Below are 15,474 nucleotides of genomic sequence, written 5' to 3'. Positions count from 1 at the left end.
CCGCCACCTGAAAAAAAAAAACCGCGGGTGCAAGGGGCGGGAGCCACAACAACTCATGGGAACCGCACTGGGGCCTCACTGACAACATGCTAAGGAGTCAGCTGGGTGGCGTGGCAGCCAGAAACCCACGGGCTCCGGGGCGATGTGTTGCACAAGCCAGTGTCCAGCTGGAATGCTTCACCCAGCCCAGGCCCCACCTTGCATTAGAGGCAGTGAGAATCTGAAGTGTGTTCAGAGATGGTGATGAGGTGAAGGAGGGGCTGGATATGTGGTCTTATAAGGGATGGTTGCAAGTACAGGAGAAGATCAGACTTTGGAAGACACCGTAGAGGGCCCTGCTGAATTCTGGGGCCCCACAGGGCAGAGCTGGGGCCAGTGGGTGGAAAAGCCAGGATGACAGATTTCAGCTCAGCCTAAGAAAGATCTTTCTCTCCATGAACGCTTTCTGAAGACTGAAAAGGCTACCTCGCAAGGTAGTGAGCTCTCCAGCACTGGGGACAAACAAGCAGGTGATGCCTCTCAGAGGGATTCAGGCACTGAAGACCCAGTCAGATGACCTTTAAGTCCCTTCCAACCCTGAGATCCCATAAGGTCCCATCAGGGTAGGGGTGAGAGGAGGCAAGATGACCGACTGACCCCAAACTTCCAGGAGTTCATAGCTTGTCTAACGAGTGATCAAGGTAAGTGTATGTGTCCATGCAAGGGCAGGTGTGGATACACACAAAGTGGCAGAAGGTCTCTATCTGAGTGACAGACCTGGCCAGGCCCATACTAATATCCCTTCCAGCTCCTATGTCCCAGGCAGGCCACGGTGGGACACTATGGGAGATGCATGGGACTGAGTGGCATGGGCAATGGTGACCACAGATGTATCAGGGAAGGCTCCCTGGAGGAGGTAATGAGGAGGCAAAAGCGCAGAAAGGGCCAGTGTGGAAGGGACCTGGTGTATCCTGGGGCTGTGAGGAGGAGGTGGAGATAAGGGGAATGGGTGGGTCGCTAAGGTGAAGCCCGTTTAAAGACAGTTCTGAGTGCTGGGGTGAGATACACTGGACTCTGGAGTGCTCAGGCCCTGCAGTCTCCTTGGCAGAGGGGACATAAGGCTGCTAAAAACGAGGTCACTGCGCTCCCAGAATGTGGGAAGTAATGAAACAAAAGTGAAAGTTCCTGCGCCCAACCTAAGCTCATGGCCCAGAAGCTGAAGCCAGTCATTGATCCCAGCAGAGCCAGTGCCGTGGGCCAGCGTTCCTAGGAAGGGGTCAGGAGGGGTGCCCTCTCTCCCTGCCTCTGGCTGGGAGGCCTGGGGGCCCTATGACCACACCCCTTGCTGACTTATTGGTCCCCTCTCACCACGGCAGCCAGTCCCAGTCCAGGCGGCCCCTGTGAGCAGAACCTCAACCTCAGGGAGGCAAGATACCACTGATGACCACACCCAGAAAGAGGCACAACTCACTTCTGTAGAAAAACCTGAGAGCAGATAAACGTAAGGGAAAAAGGAGTCAAAGAAAACCCACCCATCCCTGCCTGACGCAGGGATGGCCCTCAGAGCCACCCCATGGTTGTGGGGGGAGGAGAAGGGAGGGATTATGCCCTCATTTTGTGGGAGGGTAAACTGAGGCTCAGAGGTCACACAGCCTCAGGGTACCAGCCTGGAATGAAGGAGGACCTTTCTTCTGCTCGATGGCCAACCATTCTAGGTGCCAGGCCTGTGCAAGATCTGATTTACTTCTCACCACCACTGTGGGAGCTTCCACTACTGTACCCATTTTTTGGATGAGGAAACTGAGGCTCAAGAAGGAAATAACCTGTCCACATTCCTACAACTGGTCCAGAGGTAGGCCCACGAGGAGAGAAACACTGCCCTTAATGCCACCCCACCCCAAGGGTCAGGAGACAGAGGAAATCATTGAGAAGAGAAAGATAGGGCCACCAGACCCAGGAGGAGGATCAGCCTAGTGGGGTTGGCAGCCGCCTTCAAATCTCTGAGCGGAAAGAAGAGGAAGAAGGAAGAGGAGAAAAGAACTAAGATTTCTCAAGAGCCTCCTCTGTGCCAAGGCCTTTATAGACAGACCGGCGTGAGGGGCCCCAGAGGAAAATCAGGGTCTGTGGAGTAGAAGCTCCAGGGGGCAGACCTGGGGCTTAAGGCCAGAGCTGTTGAAAGGTGGAAGGGGCTGCCTGGGCCTGGCTCCTGTGGCTGAGGGAAGGCGGCAGGCCAGGGTGGTCTCTGCCGCTTGGAGGGTGCAGGCATCTTGGGTGGGGCTGGACTGGGGGCTCTTGAAGTTTCTTTAGGGCAGAGCTTCTAACTGTTGAATAAAGACTCTAAGGAGGTCCGTGCCCCTCCTCCCTCACAGCTGGTGGCTGGGACGGGCTCCTCCCTCAGCATCCATCCTCTTCAGAGGCCTCCCAGAGCCCAGCTGACTCATTTCTCAGCCCTCGCCCGACTCCCCACCAGAGAGGCCCAGGACCGTCAGGGGCCAAGGCAGGAGTTACGGACAGGCCCCTTTGGTCCCCTGGCAAGAGGCTAGAAAGCGTTTGGGGCAAAGCTGGTTTTGCTAGTTTATCAGGAAGAAAGAATAAAAAGTAGATTATAAAAACAAACATATGGGCTTCCCTGGTGGCGCAGTGGTTGAGAGTCCGCCTGCCGATGCAGGGGACACGGGTTCGTGCCCCGGTCCGGGAAGATCCCACATGCCGTGGAGCAGCTGGGCCCCTGAGCCATGGCCGCTGAGCCTGCGCGTCCGGAGCCTGTGCTCCACAACGGGAGAGGCCACAACAGTGAGAGGCCCGCGTACAGCAAAAAGAAAAAAACACACACAAAAAAACCCCAAACAAACATATATACACTAATATGTATAAAATAGATAACTAATAAGAACCTCTGTATAAAAAATAAATAAAGTTCAAAAAACAAACAAACAAACAAAAAAGCAATGAGTTTCCAGATGAGTAGCTCTTTTCAGATTGGGTTCCAGGAAGTTCAAGAGGCAAATCCCAGCTCTGCCTTTTATTAGCTGGGTGACCGTGGACAAGTTGCTTCATCCCTCTGTGCCTCACTGACTCCATATACAAAATGGGGATAACAGTATTCACCTCACAGGGTTGTTGTGAGAATTAAATAAATTAATCTTCGTAAATGCTTTAGAACAGATCTGGAGCAAAGTGAACAACTATAGTTCAACAAAAGGTCAGCTATAATTATTATCATTACTGTTGGGCAGAGGAGCCTTTAGCCTCCTAAAGGAGGCTAAAGTCCAAAGTTCCTCCTGGCCTTGGGGGAAACTGCCCCCATCAGATCCCTTCCCTGATTTTAACAGGAGCAGGGCTGCTGGTATTTAACCTGGCCTTTGATGACCTCTTTCAGTACCTCTGAGCTCAGATATTTACTGAGCAAGTGAGCACAAGAACAAATGAATGAGATTTTCACACCATCACTGGGTAAGCCTGAGGACAGGATTCTTCTCATTACAGAGGAGGAAACTTTGGTCTTTAGGAGGACATGTGAATTGCCCGAGGTCACACAGTGAGTCCACATTAGAGCCAGATCTAAGAATGTCCCTCCTTTGCCCCGGATCTCACACACTTTCTACCTTACATACATCTTCCTTTCCCTAAGCAAGAATGACAAGGATGTCCCAGTATCGGCTGCCCCTGTGTGATGGGCAACAGTCACTGAAGGGCTGAAGGAGCCAGGGCAGGGAGAGGGCTTGCTCTCACCAGCAGACAGGTGGTCCCCTCTCCAGCCCTGCCTGCCGCCACTCAGGCCTGCCCGCCAGCACTGGGCAAGTCCCTGCCCAGTGCCGGGGCCCTGCTCCCCCACCTGTGTGAGAAGGAAGGATGACATCTGTGGTTTTCAAAATAGCTTCAAAGCAGGGAAACCCTTTCTTTGAACCTTTCTTTGGAATCAACAGATGAAAATGGTACTGCTGGGACTGACCTGGCCACATGGCCTCCCCCTGCAGAGGTGTGAGGGCCCTGCTCAGTAGAAAATTCCTGGATTAGTTGGTCCCTGAATGTCTTTCTGCTCTGATAAGCTCTGGGGCTGGGAGATGTGGGTCAAGGGATAATAAGATTCTTAGAGATAATTAGAGGGTGTGTGGATGTCCCTAAGGGCCAGAGTCCAGGCTGAGAAGCAGGATGACAAGTGGTCATTGTGGTAGAGGGGACAGCACCCAGCTGGGAAGTCAGAGAGCTGGGTACACATCCCAGTTTGTCCACTTATTGGTTAGGGTGTGAGCTTGGGGGAAGTACTCAACCTCTGTAAATCTATTCAGCTGATAACAACTGCCTCACGGTGCTGTTACGAAAGTTAGTAACACATGTGAAATACCCAGCTCCAAGCCTGGCACACAGCAGGAGCAGAATAATTGGTGATCACTATTATTAGGGACTATATTAGAGGCTTTCACTGAGCCCCAGGCCATTGCCTTTCTCTGCCTGGCTGCAAACTGAAGCCCAGCAGGGAGACCAGGGCCAGTGGCCGGACCTGGAAGTCTCTGAACACGGCCCGCTACCCCAACAGCTCTGGGGTATATCTGAGGTTGAAGATTAAAAAGAGATGGGCTCCTATGTAGTGATGAGGAAACTGAGGCCCAGAAGAGGCAGGCTCCTTATGAAGGTCTTTGTGGAACCACAGAAAGCCCCTGGGTGGATACACGTCTGTGATGCCGCCTGTCTTTTGGGCATAGACAGCCTCAGGCTGGCGGCCTGGAACATCAAGGTCGGGCCCGTGTCACCCAGAAAAGTCATTTTCTCTTGGGGACCCTTAGGGGAGCCAGATACTATCCAGGGGGTTCAGAGTCTTCAGGGCGGGGACGGGGGGGAGACAAATAAAATGCATGTAGCTAAGGGCCAGCATTCTGAAAGGTCCCTGGGTATATGTGGAGGTTGGGCATGGGAAGGGTGGTGGAAACTGCCTGAACCACCTCTAACCTGTCTTCTACCACCATCCTGCTCGACTCTGCACCTCCAGTCCTGGAAGGTGTCATCACCTTCCTGCACCCAGATTCATACCGCTGACCTTTCCATCTTATTCACAACGAGTTAGTCACCAAGTCTGCTAGAGGCTACCATCTCAAAAATCCATCCCCACTTCCTCTCCCGTCCCTTAGATGTCTCTGTCATCTCTTGCCTGAGTAACTGCAGCAGCCTCTCCCTGACCCCCACCTCCACCCTCTTCCCATCTGATCCACTCTCCACCCTGGAACAGCTCTAGTCCTGCGGCTTTGAGATCGATGCTTTTCAATGGTGCCCCCAGGTCCCATTGTAAAAAGTCCAAAGTTCCAAGACTCTCTGGGGTCTGACCACCTCTTCCAGGAGCCTTCACTGGACGCCTGGGCAGAGATTTCCCCTCCCCTGAGCTCCCACTTCTCTTCACCTGTACCTGTCTTGTGGCTTAGATCACTTTCCACCTCTTACTGGAGCCATGCGGTGCCTGTCTATCCCCCCAATCCGCTTTATGGTGCATTTCATAATCTACATGAACACTCCTGAGGGCAGGGGCCACGCCCTCCACAGCACTGGGTCCACAGCTTGGTACAGAGCTGATAGATGGTGGAATGGAAGGATGAGAGCGAGGGAAGGAAGGACGGAGGGAGGGAGAGAGGGATGAATGAACAAATAGAAGACAGGCACCCAGCAGTTCTGGAAAACTGTTTCTTAGGGAAGAAGCCAGAAACAACTGATTAAAATGTAGCTTTAGAGAATTTGTGGATTTTCTCCTAATCTACAGAGAAAGGAACTGATTTCCCAAGTAGGGATCTCAAAGTGCCCTCTCACATCTTCCACGCCCTCCTCTCCCCACACCCGCCACCTATCACATTCTTCTTTAACTGCAAGTCACCTTTCCATACTGTAAAGACCCTGGGGATGATATAGGCCATCCTCCTTGTATAGATGAGGAAACTGAGGCCCAGAGAAGGAAAGGGCTTTGATTGAGATCACACAGCAAGTGATTAGCAGAGCCAGGGCTGAAAGCCAGACCTGTAACTACAGATAAGGGCAGGTTAGGACCAATGCCAGAGAAAGCTACTTACTCCCAACACTGGTACCTCATAAGTCCAGATCTTGAGGACAGATTCAAGAAGAGACCCAGCCTTACCCATCTGAGGCTGACAATCTCAACTTCCCACGAAGCAGAACTTTTGAACTCTGTTCAAAAGCTGTTCATTAAAAAGCCTCCTGTGAGGCAGGAACTATGCTGAGATAGACATGGTTCCTGGCTGCCAAAAGTGAGGAGTCTGTGGGAAACAGGTCTTTGGCTGGGTAGTGTCCCAACCTGACTGCTGGGAGGGCTGCAACAAAGAAGACACCAGGTGGGGAAATCGGGGTGGGCTCCCAGCACAGGAGTTGAGCCTAGAAAGGTGGGGAGGATTTTCAACTTCACCGAAGTGGGAGAGGTGGAGCGCTCGTGGTGGTGGTGAGCGCTGGGAAAGGGAACCCAGCGGAAGAACTATGCCCAGAGCACAGCTGAGTGCAGGGGGAGGAAAGGGGCGATGATCAGCTCCCAGAGGGCCCCGCCGTGGGGCTGAAGAATGTGTACTCTTTCACCTGCGGACAGTGGGATGGAAGGTGTTAGGGAATGACGGCAGTTCACCGGGACAGCCACCGTAGTGAGGATGGGCCGCGACAGGTCAGAGAGAAACAGGAAGCCGTTGTTGGTAGCCGTGTGTAGCCTGACTGAGTCTGGCACCGGGTAGGGGTGGAGGGGCACTTAAAGGAGAAGGGACAACGACCGAAGAAAAGGATGCTCAGAGCTGTCTTTCGGAGGGTTGGTCGGGGCAAGCTGTTTTGCAGGAAGAGATGCTGTCACAGTTCTGTGGCTTTTTCCAACTCTAACCCTGTCCTGAAACAAAGCTAAAGCCACGCCTTGGCCGGACGCTGAGCACTAATCCCATCAGCGCCTGGAAGCCCTCCCTGACGCAATCTCTGGCTCGCAGACAGGAGGACCCTCCCTCGGTCTCGCCTTCCTCCCTCTCTCCCGAGGGCCCGACGGCCGCCCCGGCTTCCTGGCTGCCCCGGAAATTGCCCGCGTCGCGAGCCCCTCCATCCCGCACCCAGTGGTCCCGGAGCGCGGCCGGAATCGTGTCGCCCCGGCGGAGGCTGTCGACCCGCTCCCCGGGGATCCAGCCCACCGCGGGAAGAGTGACAGTGAAGACCACGGAGCCTGGGGCTCCGAGCCATCCCCGCACCCCGGCCCGGCTGGCACGGCGGGCTCACCTGATTTGCCCATGGCAGGCTCCGCGCGCTCTTCGGCTCCCGCTGCGCTGCGCTCCCTGCCGGCCCCGCGCCGCTCCGAGAGCCGAGGAGGAGGCCGGGCGGCCGCAGCTCCTCCCCCGGCGCGGCCCGGCCCCCGCCTTATAAGGCAGCGGCAGCTGCAGGAGGAGGAGCCTGGGGCCACACCGCCGGCTGCCTGGAGGAGGCACCGCGCGCCTTCTCGCCCTGCTCCCAAGAACTTGCCCCGAGCGGGGACAACAGCGACCGCTCAGGGCTCTCCAAGTGCGGACGGGGAGCCCAGGGCCTCCTGGATACCTGTCCCTCTCGGGACACTGAATGGGGATGCAGAGGGAAGCCCACGCCTCTCACCCTGTTCCTGGTAGATGCTCAGCAACTGATAACGCTACGGGGACCGCGGGGCTCACAGTCGAGGTGTGAGGGTCGGCTCCGACCCGCGTCACCAGGGGTCGGTGCTCTTCCCGCCACGGCCTGACCCCCACAAACCCCTAAGGCCCCGAGCATGCCGCCTTCCCCTCCCCAGTGACCCCGGGCTCCGAAGGGCATCTTCGTCCTCTCCCCAGCACACACCCTCTGGTGCGAGTCCAGGTGGGAGATGGGCACTCCCCAGCCCTTCTGCGTGGCCGTCCCAGGGAGGCTCCTGCAGCCCCGCTCTGACCTGTCCTCTTGTCCCTCGTTGCCTGTCACACCAAGCCAAATCCCCCACCCCTGAAGTCAAACTAGACTTTTTTGCGGGGTTGGGAGGGCTCGCCAAGCGGCTTGCGGGATCTTAGTTCCCAGACCAGGGATCCAACCCGGCCTGGCAGCGAAAGCGCTGAGTCCTAACCACTGGACCGCCAGGGAATTCCCCAAAGTAGACTTTGATATTCCTCAAACATGTTCTGAGTTTCCTCGCCTCCTTGCCTTCCTCAGGCTGTTCAGTCAGCATGGGCTGCTGGCCCATCTCTGCCCATTCAAGTCCTACCCTTCCCTCAGGGCATATGGGTCCCTTCAACTTCCAGAGGTCCTGACCTTTTCTGGCCTTGGGGCAGTGGTCAGTACACACCTGGCACTGGGGAGACTTGGTCTCAGTCACAGCCCCACCCCGTGTGAGAAGAGTGGGGAATAAAGACATAGCCTGGGGCACCTGTGTGAGATTCCCCAGAGTAACTCCTTATTGGGGAAGGGGCTCAGTAAACCCTAATTGAAGGAAGCTAATTTTAAGACCTTTCAAAAAGTGGGCACTGAAGTGAACTGACTTGCTTATTATAAGGGTAGACCTTCTTTATTTCTTTTTTTGGGGGGCTGTGTTGGGTCTTCGTTCTGCACGTGGGCTTTCTCTAGTTGTGACAAGCGGGGGGCTACTCTTCGTTGTGGTGCACGGACTTCTCATCGCGGAGCACGGGCTCTAGGCACGCAGGCTTCAGTAGTTGCCGCATGCAGGCTCCGTAGTTGTGGTGCACGGGCTTAGTTTGCTCTGCAGCATGTGGGATCTCCCCAGACCAGGGCTCGAGCCCATGTCCCCTACATTGGCAGGTGGATTCTTAACCACTGCGCCACCAGGGAAGTCCCTATAAGGGTAGACCTTTTAACACCAAGGGCTTCAAATGTCCAGTAGGGCAAGGCTGGGCACTGCCCTCTTTATTCCCTCCCCTACGTCAGCCAAATACATTTACTGTAGTTTCGTACTTTCAAACAGCATCAGAGGGGACCAAGTTGCTGCCCACTCTAAATCCAAAGAGACTTCTGGTGCTAGGTGGGGGTCTAATTCCCTCTGTTCAATTCCTCTCCCATTTTGCCAACAGATCCCCATTGAAATGACCAAATGAACCCAGTAGGAAGAATTCCATGTCACCTCTAGAATCTCTAGAAGGCGGTTTCCACTGTAAACAAAACTTCACGGTGGTGCATGGGCTGAGATAGCTGAGCACAGTGGAGCCACTCACTGCACGCAGCCAGAAGCCCTTGTGGGGACCAAGTTTCACTCACATCTCCTTGTATAGAGTTGAGGGCTAGAGGTGAGAGCCTGAGAATTGGTGGGGGACAGGATCCTAAGTAGTGGCATCTTTGGAGTCTGTGTAGGGTGGGATGTTGTGGGCTTTAGAGCTGGCTTTAGCAGCAGGCATGGGGAAGGGACAGTGTGCTGAATGTCAGTGCCAAAGTTGACCCCCTACCAAGGGCCCTGGGCTGGCTGGAGGGGTAGTCGCTGCCTAGCTGGCCCCAGAGAAAAGAGATATGGCAACAAAAGTCAGATGGAAATAGTGTTTGATCCAAGTTATTTTTTGTTTGTTTTATGTCCTATTTAAGAACTCCTTACCTACTCCAAGATCATGAAAAGTTTCTATATTTCTTCTAGAAGTTTTACAGTTTTAGCTCTTACATTCATTTTGATTATGGTCTATGGTGTGAAGTCAGGGTTGTAGTTCTCTCTCTTTCTCTCTTTTTTTATTTGGCATATAAATATCAAATTGCTCCAATAAAATTTCTTGAAAAGATTATTCTTTCCCAATTGGCCATATATATATATATATATATATATATATATATATATATATATATGGGCTCTCTATTCTATTCCATTGATCTATATACCTATTTTTACTAATATCCCACTGTCTAGATTACTACAGCTTTATAATGTCTTGAAATCTGATAGTGTAAATCTACCCGTTTTTTTCTTTTCAAGGTTGTTTTGTTCCTTTTAAGTCCATTTCCATGTAAATTAAAAAATCAGCTTATCAATTTAAAACAAAACAACTAAAAATAGCCTGCTGAGATTTTGATTGGGATTGCCTTGAATTTATAAATAAACTTGGGAAGAACTGTTACCTCTTAACAATATTGAGTTTGCTGGTCCACCAGTATGGTATATCTTTCTGTTTATTTATATCTTCTTTAATCCCTCTCAGATATGTTTTGTAGAATGTTGGTCTATAGTTAGTTTGCTATTCTTGTAATGTCTTTTTCAGACTTGGGTATCAGGGTAATGCTGGCCTTATAAAATAAGTTGGAAAGGGTTCTCCTGCTTTCTGGAAGTTTGTATAGAATTAGTATTATTTCTTAAATATTTGCTGCAAATCATCAATGAAGCCATCTAGGCATGGAGGTCCTTTTTTGGGGTGTGGTTTAAATGATAAATTCAGCCTTATTAATGGATATAGAACCTTTCAGATGATCTATTTCTTCTTGAGTGAGCTTTGGTAACTTCTTCTTGGTGGTGGTGATTTTCCTCCTTAAAATGATCCCCAGGTGAAGTGCTGAAGTGCTGTTTAGTGTTCCTAAGTGCAGGAAGGCTGTGGTGTGCCTTAAGAAGAAAATGTACATTAGATAAGTTTCTTCCAGGCATGAGGTATAGTGCTATTGGCCATGAGTCCAATGTTGATGAATCAACAGTATATATTAAATAGAATGTCTTTAAACAGAGACACAGATAAATCAGGGTTATTATTGATTGTCGGACAAAAAAATGTGACTAGAAGCTCACAGGAACCTAACCCTGTACTTTCTCTAGGAGCAATGGTTCAGTATTCTCTAATTCAGTGTTCCTGGCAACTTTATAAAGCATAATTACTACAAATAATGAGAATCAACTGTACTATTGATCTCAGAAAAACAGCTTTTGGGTTAATTGATTTTCACTATTGTTTTCCCATTTACAATTTCATTGATTTCTCTTTATAAATATATATGTGTATATATAGATATGCTTACTTTGGGTTTAATTTGTTCTTCTTTTTCCAGTTTCTTAAGGTGCAAGCTGAGGTCACTAATTTTAAGCCTTTCTTCTTATTTTAAAATAGTTAATTAATCAATTTTTGTCTGCGTTGGGTCTTTGTTGCTGCCCGCGGGCTTTCTCTAGTTGCGGCAAGCGGGGGCTACTCTTCATTGAGGTACGTAGGCTTCTCATTGCGGTGGCTTGTCTTTGTTGTGGAGCACAGGCTCTAGGCGTGCAGGCTTCAGTAGTTGTGGCACACAGGCTCAGTAGTTGTGGCTCGCGGACTCCAGAGCACAGGCTCAGTAATTGTGGTGCATGGGCTTAGTTGCTCCATGGAATGTGGGATCTTCCTGGACCAAGGCTCGAACCCATGTCCCCTGCATTGGCAGGTGGATTCTCAACCACACCACCAGGGAAGTCTGAGTAAGCCTTTCTTCTTTTCTAACATAAGCATTTAGTGCTATAAATTTCCCTCTAAGACTGTCTTTAGCTGCATGTCACCAAATTTGATATGTTGTGTTTTCATTTTCATTCAGTTCAAAATAATTTCTGACTTCCCTTATGACTTATTCCCTGTGACTTATGGGTTATTTTAAAATGTTATTTAGGGACTTCCCTGGTGGCGCAGTGGTTAATGATCTGCCTGCCAATGCAGGGGACACAGGTTCGATCCCTGGTCTTCCCAGACCATGCTGCGGAGCAGCTAAGCCCATGTCCCACAACTGCTGAGCCCGCGTGCTACCCGCACGCCTAGAGCCCGTGCTCCACAACAAGAGAAGCCCATGCACCGCAATGAAGAGTAGCCCCTGCTCACTGCAACTAGAGAAAGCCCGCACACAGCAACGAAGACCCAACACAGCCAAAAAAAACCCAATGCTGTTTAGTTTATAAATATTTGGGAAACAATATTGTTTAATGATTTCAATCTTTTATTACATTTACTGAGAGTTGTTTTATGGCCCAGAATGTGACTTATCTTGGTAAATATTCTGTGTACCCTTGAAAAGATTGTGTGTTCTGTTGTTATTGGGTAGAATATTCCACAAATGCTAATTAGATAAAGTTGATTATAGTGTTGTTCAAGTGTTTTATATCCTTACTGATTTTTTGTCTACTTGTTCTATCAAATATTGAGAGATGTTGAAAGTTTCAGCTATAATTGTAAATTTGTCTGTTTCTCCTCTATATTCTAATCAGTTTTGCTTCATGTACTTTGAGCCTTTAAATAAAAAGGTAATGCTCCAAATAAGGAGCATAAATATTGACAATTCATGTATCATTTTGATAAACTGACTCCTTTGTCATTATGCAAGGACACTATCTCTGGCAATACTCCTTCCTGTGAAATCTCTACATTGTCTGAAATCAATATAGTCGTTTTAGCTTTCTTTTTTTTTTTTTTTTTCTTGCGTTATGCGGGCCTCTCACTGTTGTGGCCTCTCCCATTTGCGGAGCACAGGCTCCGGACGCACAGGCCCAGCGGCCATGGCTCACGGGCCCAGCCGCTCCGCGGCATGTGGGATCCTCCCGAAACGGGGCACGAACCCGCGTCCCCTGCAACGGCAGGCGGACTCTCAAGCACTGCGCCACCAGGGAAGCCCTTAGCTTTCTTTTAATTAGTGTTAGTAGGTTCATTTAATTTCCATCCTTTAACTTTTTCTTCCTTCTTTCAGCAACCCAGAAGACTACTGTTTTACATAGCAAAACACCATTTTGCTTTAGTGTTTTATAGAATTATAGCCTTATTGGCATAAAACTCGATATTGACTTATTTGGAAGGTTGTATATATTGACTGGTATACAAAAGACAAAATTTGCACACATAGGCAAAAACTGTATACTTTTTGCTTTATTGCAACATTGTTCACACTAAATCTAATACATGTGAAGTACTTAGAACACTTCTTGACGATATTAAGCACTGTAGAAATGTTTACCACCACTCCATTCTTTAACTTTTAACACAGCTGTTTCTTTACATTAAAAATGGCCAGCTTGCTTCCCTGGTGGCGCAGTGGTTGAGAGTCCGCCTGCCAATGCAGGGGACACGGGTTCGTGCCCCGGTCCGGGAAGATCCGACATGCCGCGGAGCGGCTGGGCCCGTGAGCCATGGCCGCTGAGCCTGCGCGTCCGGAGCCTGTGCTCCGCAACGGGAGAGGCCACAACAGTGAGAGGCCCGCATACAACAAATAAATAAATAAATAAATAAAAAATGGCCAGCTTGTAGTTGACAAGATGTAGTTGGGTCTTTCTTTTTATCCAGTCTGACAATATCTGTCTTTTGATTTGTATTAAGACCATTTCTATTTGATAACATTATTTTCAAATTTCTATGGAACAAATACAAGGTTGACCAAATATTAGGCCTTAAAGTAAACCATGATAAATTCCCGAAAGTAAAAACTGTTCAGTTAAATTTTCTGAACACAATATAATAACACTGAAATTTAACAAAATATTAACTGAAAATTTTTGAGCTATTTAGAAAACTTTTAAAATCCCTCCTAGAGCACTGAAAGGTGAAGTCAAAACAGGTGTTCAGAGATGAATGGCAATTACAATACTCAGTTAAGAGCCTGGGGCATGGACTTGAAGTCACGTGGCCCAAATCCATGTTCTGACTCTGCTGCCCACTGACTGATTGTGATCCAGGTGCTTGAAATGAAGACAGTAATACCTATCTTAGACGATATTTTTTTGATTAAGTGAGATGCTACTTAAAAGAACTCTTTAAAAATCACTTATTTTTGTGTGTGTACTATTTCACAGTCCCAATTTAGATATGTAATAAGGTAACTTTTTCTCTGTATAGATCTAGTCCAAATTCTGCTGATGGTAGAAAACTTAAACTTGCATATTGACAGAAACTCAGTCACATCTATTTTAGTCTCTTGGTGGTAAATATTCAAGCAATCCAGAACCTTTCCTGGCCCCTCTCTACACCTCTGGGTCAACTCTTCCAGACTCAGATTCTTGGGCAGGAGCATCTGTTTGGCTGATCCTGAGTCACATGCCTTCACACAAGCTTTCAGAAAGAGAACAGAGGAATGTCTGCCCCCCTTCAGCTTCCAGTTAGATACAAGATCTTTTACACTCATATAGAGACTTCTCTACATGCTGAGCAGCCGAAACCCAGAAGATGTCTACCATATCTCCCTTTTCAGAAAGGGAAATTTTGTTTCTGTCCTAAATGTTTCCCCAGAGTGTGCTGCACTCCATGATTCAGCCCTTCTCAGTGTCTAAAGTCTTATATTCTTATGAATTCTTCCCTAAACTATGGTTTAAGATATGTATAATGCTTTAAGCCCTTCAGCCTTTGGGTCTTGATCTGCAGAGTTATTTGGAATAAAAAATTCATTGTAATAGTTCAATGGGTAGAAGGGCATGGCAACTAGAAAAGTGGGGGAAAGAAAAACCTTGGCAGAAAATCTCCTTATTTTATTGGGTTAGGCTCTCTTTGTTATTGTTGTTAGAAAATATATGGGATGCCGCCAAAGCTGTACTTAGAGGAAAATACACAGTATAATAAATATGAGTATAGCTTTGAATTAGACCTAAGTTCAAAATATCCCTACTCTGCTACTTACCAGCCATGTGACCTTGGAGAAATTATTTAATCTCCTCAAGCCTTAATTGCATCAACTGTAAATGATATTAATAATACTATTTAACTCAGAGAGAGGTTGTGAGAATTGCATGAGGTAATTCATTTAAAACACTTGACCACTATGCTTGTGTGAAAGGAATCCTTGGACAATCTTGAGGAAATGGTCTAGGAACCTTCTTGGTCATTCTTGGTCATTTTTCACATGATAATTCTTCCAGTGGGAACCGTCAGTAGAAGAGCATGATACACAGGCTTAAGCTATACTAGTTCCATGAGATAATAGATGTAAGATATAACCAAGCATGGAGTGTTTGCTAGATTTTACATTTTGCTGATTTGTAGTATAGTATTCCTGTTAACATACAGACCAAGTTCATCTCTCAGTGTTCCAGATGGAAAGAAAAGCTGTAGTTAGATGACATCACTGTCAAACTTGGATAAGCAAAGGAAGGTAAGAAGGTGGAAGGGAGAGAAGCAGTCGCCACAGCATATCAATGGAGCCAAACTCTAGATGAGTCTCTTACTGTATCCCCTTCTTAAGAAAGGGGACACACCCGACTCTCTGCCCAGAGCTTGGAAACCAGTAAAGAGAGAAGCTTCACCATTAAAGGGCTGAGAAAAATGTCTATAGATAGTGACTTATTACTTCTTTTTCTTTTGGCGGCACTGGGTCTTTTCTTCATTGCGGTACACAGGCTCTTCATTGCGGTGTGTAGGCTTCTCTAGCTGCAGCACACGGGCGTTAGTTGTGGCTTAGTTGCCCCGCGGCATGGGAGATCTTAGTTCCCCAACCAGGGATCAAACCTGTGTCCTCTGAATTGGAAGGTGAATTCTTGTCCCCTGTGACTTATCACTTGATACTTCTTTGATTTGAAAATAAAGGGACTTCAAGGAAAATCCCTTCGTACTGATAACTGTATTGCTGTAGACAATGTTTGTGTCCTGC

General features: G+C 48.6%; 1 protein-coding gene across 2 annotated transcripts in view; it reads right to left on the bottom strand.

The window, feature by feature from the left end:
* The window catches only part of GLIPR2 (GLI pathogenesis related 2), a 20,170-nt gene extending 12,902 nt beyond the window's left edge, over nt 1–7,268 (bottom strand). Inside the window, exon 1 of one of the 2 annotated variants that reach the window (XM_007455980.1) lies at nt 7,213–7,268. In XM_007455980.1, the coding sequence (XP_007456042.1) occupies nt 7,213–7,225 (13 nt within the window). In that variant the 5' untranslated portion in view covers nt 7,226–7,268. The remainder of the gene's footprint in view (nt 1–7,212) is intronic. The other variant, XM_007455981.1, reaches the window with a different exon arrangement.
* Between the last annotated feature and the right edge of the window lie 8,206 nt (nt 7,269–15,474).

This window comes from Lipotes vexillifer, unplaced genomic scaffold (genome assembly GCF_000442215.2).
Source record: "Lipotes vexillifer unplaced genomic scaffold, Lipotes_vexillifer_v1.1 scaffold920, whole genome shotgun sequence".
In the NCBI taxonomy this organism is placed as follows: Eukaryota; Metazoa; Chordata; class Mammalia; order Artiodactyla; family Lipotidae; genus Lipotes; species Lipotes vexillifer.
This window is presented reverse-complemented; position numbering and strand designations above follow the sequence as displayed.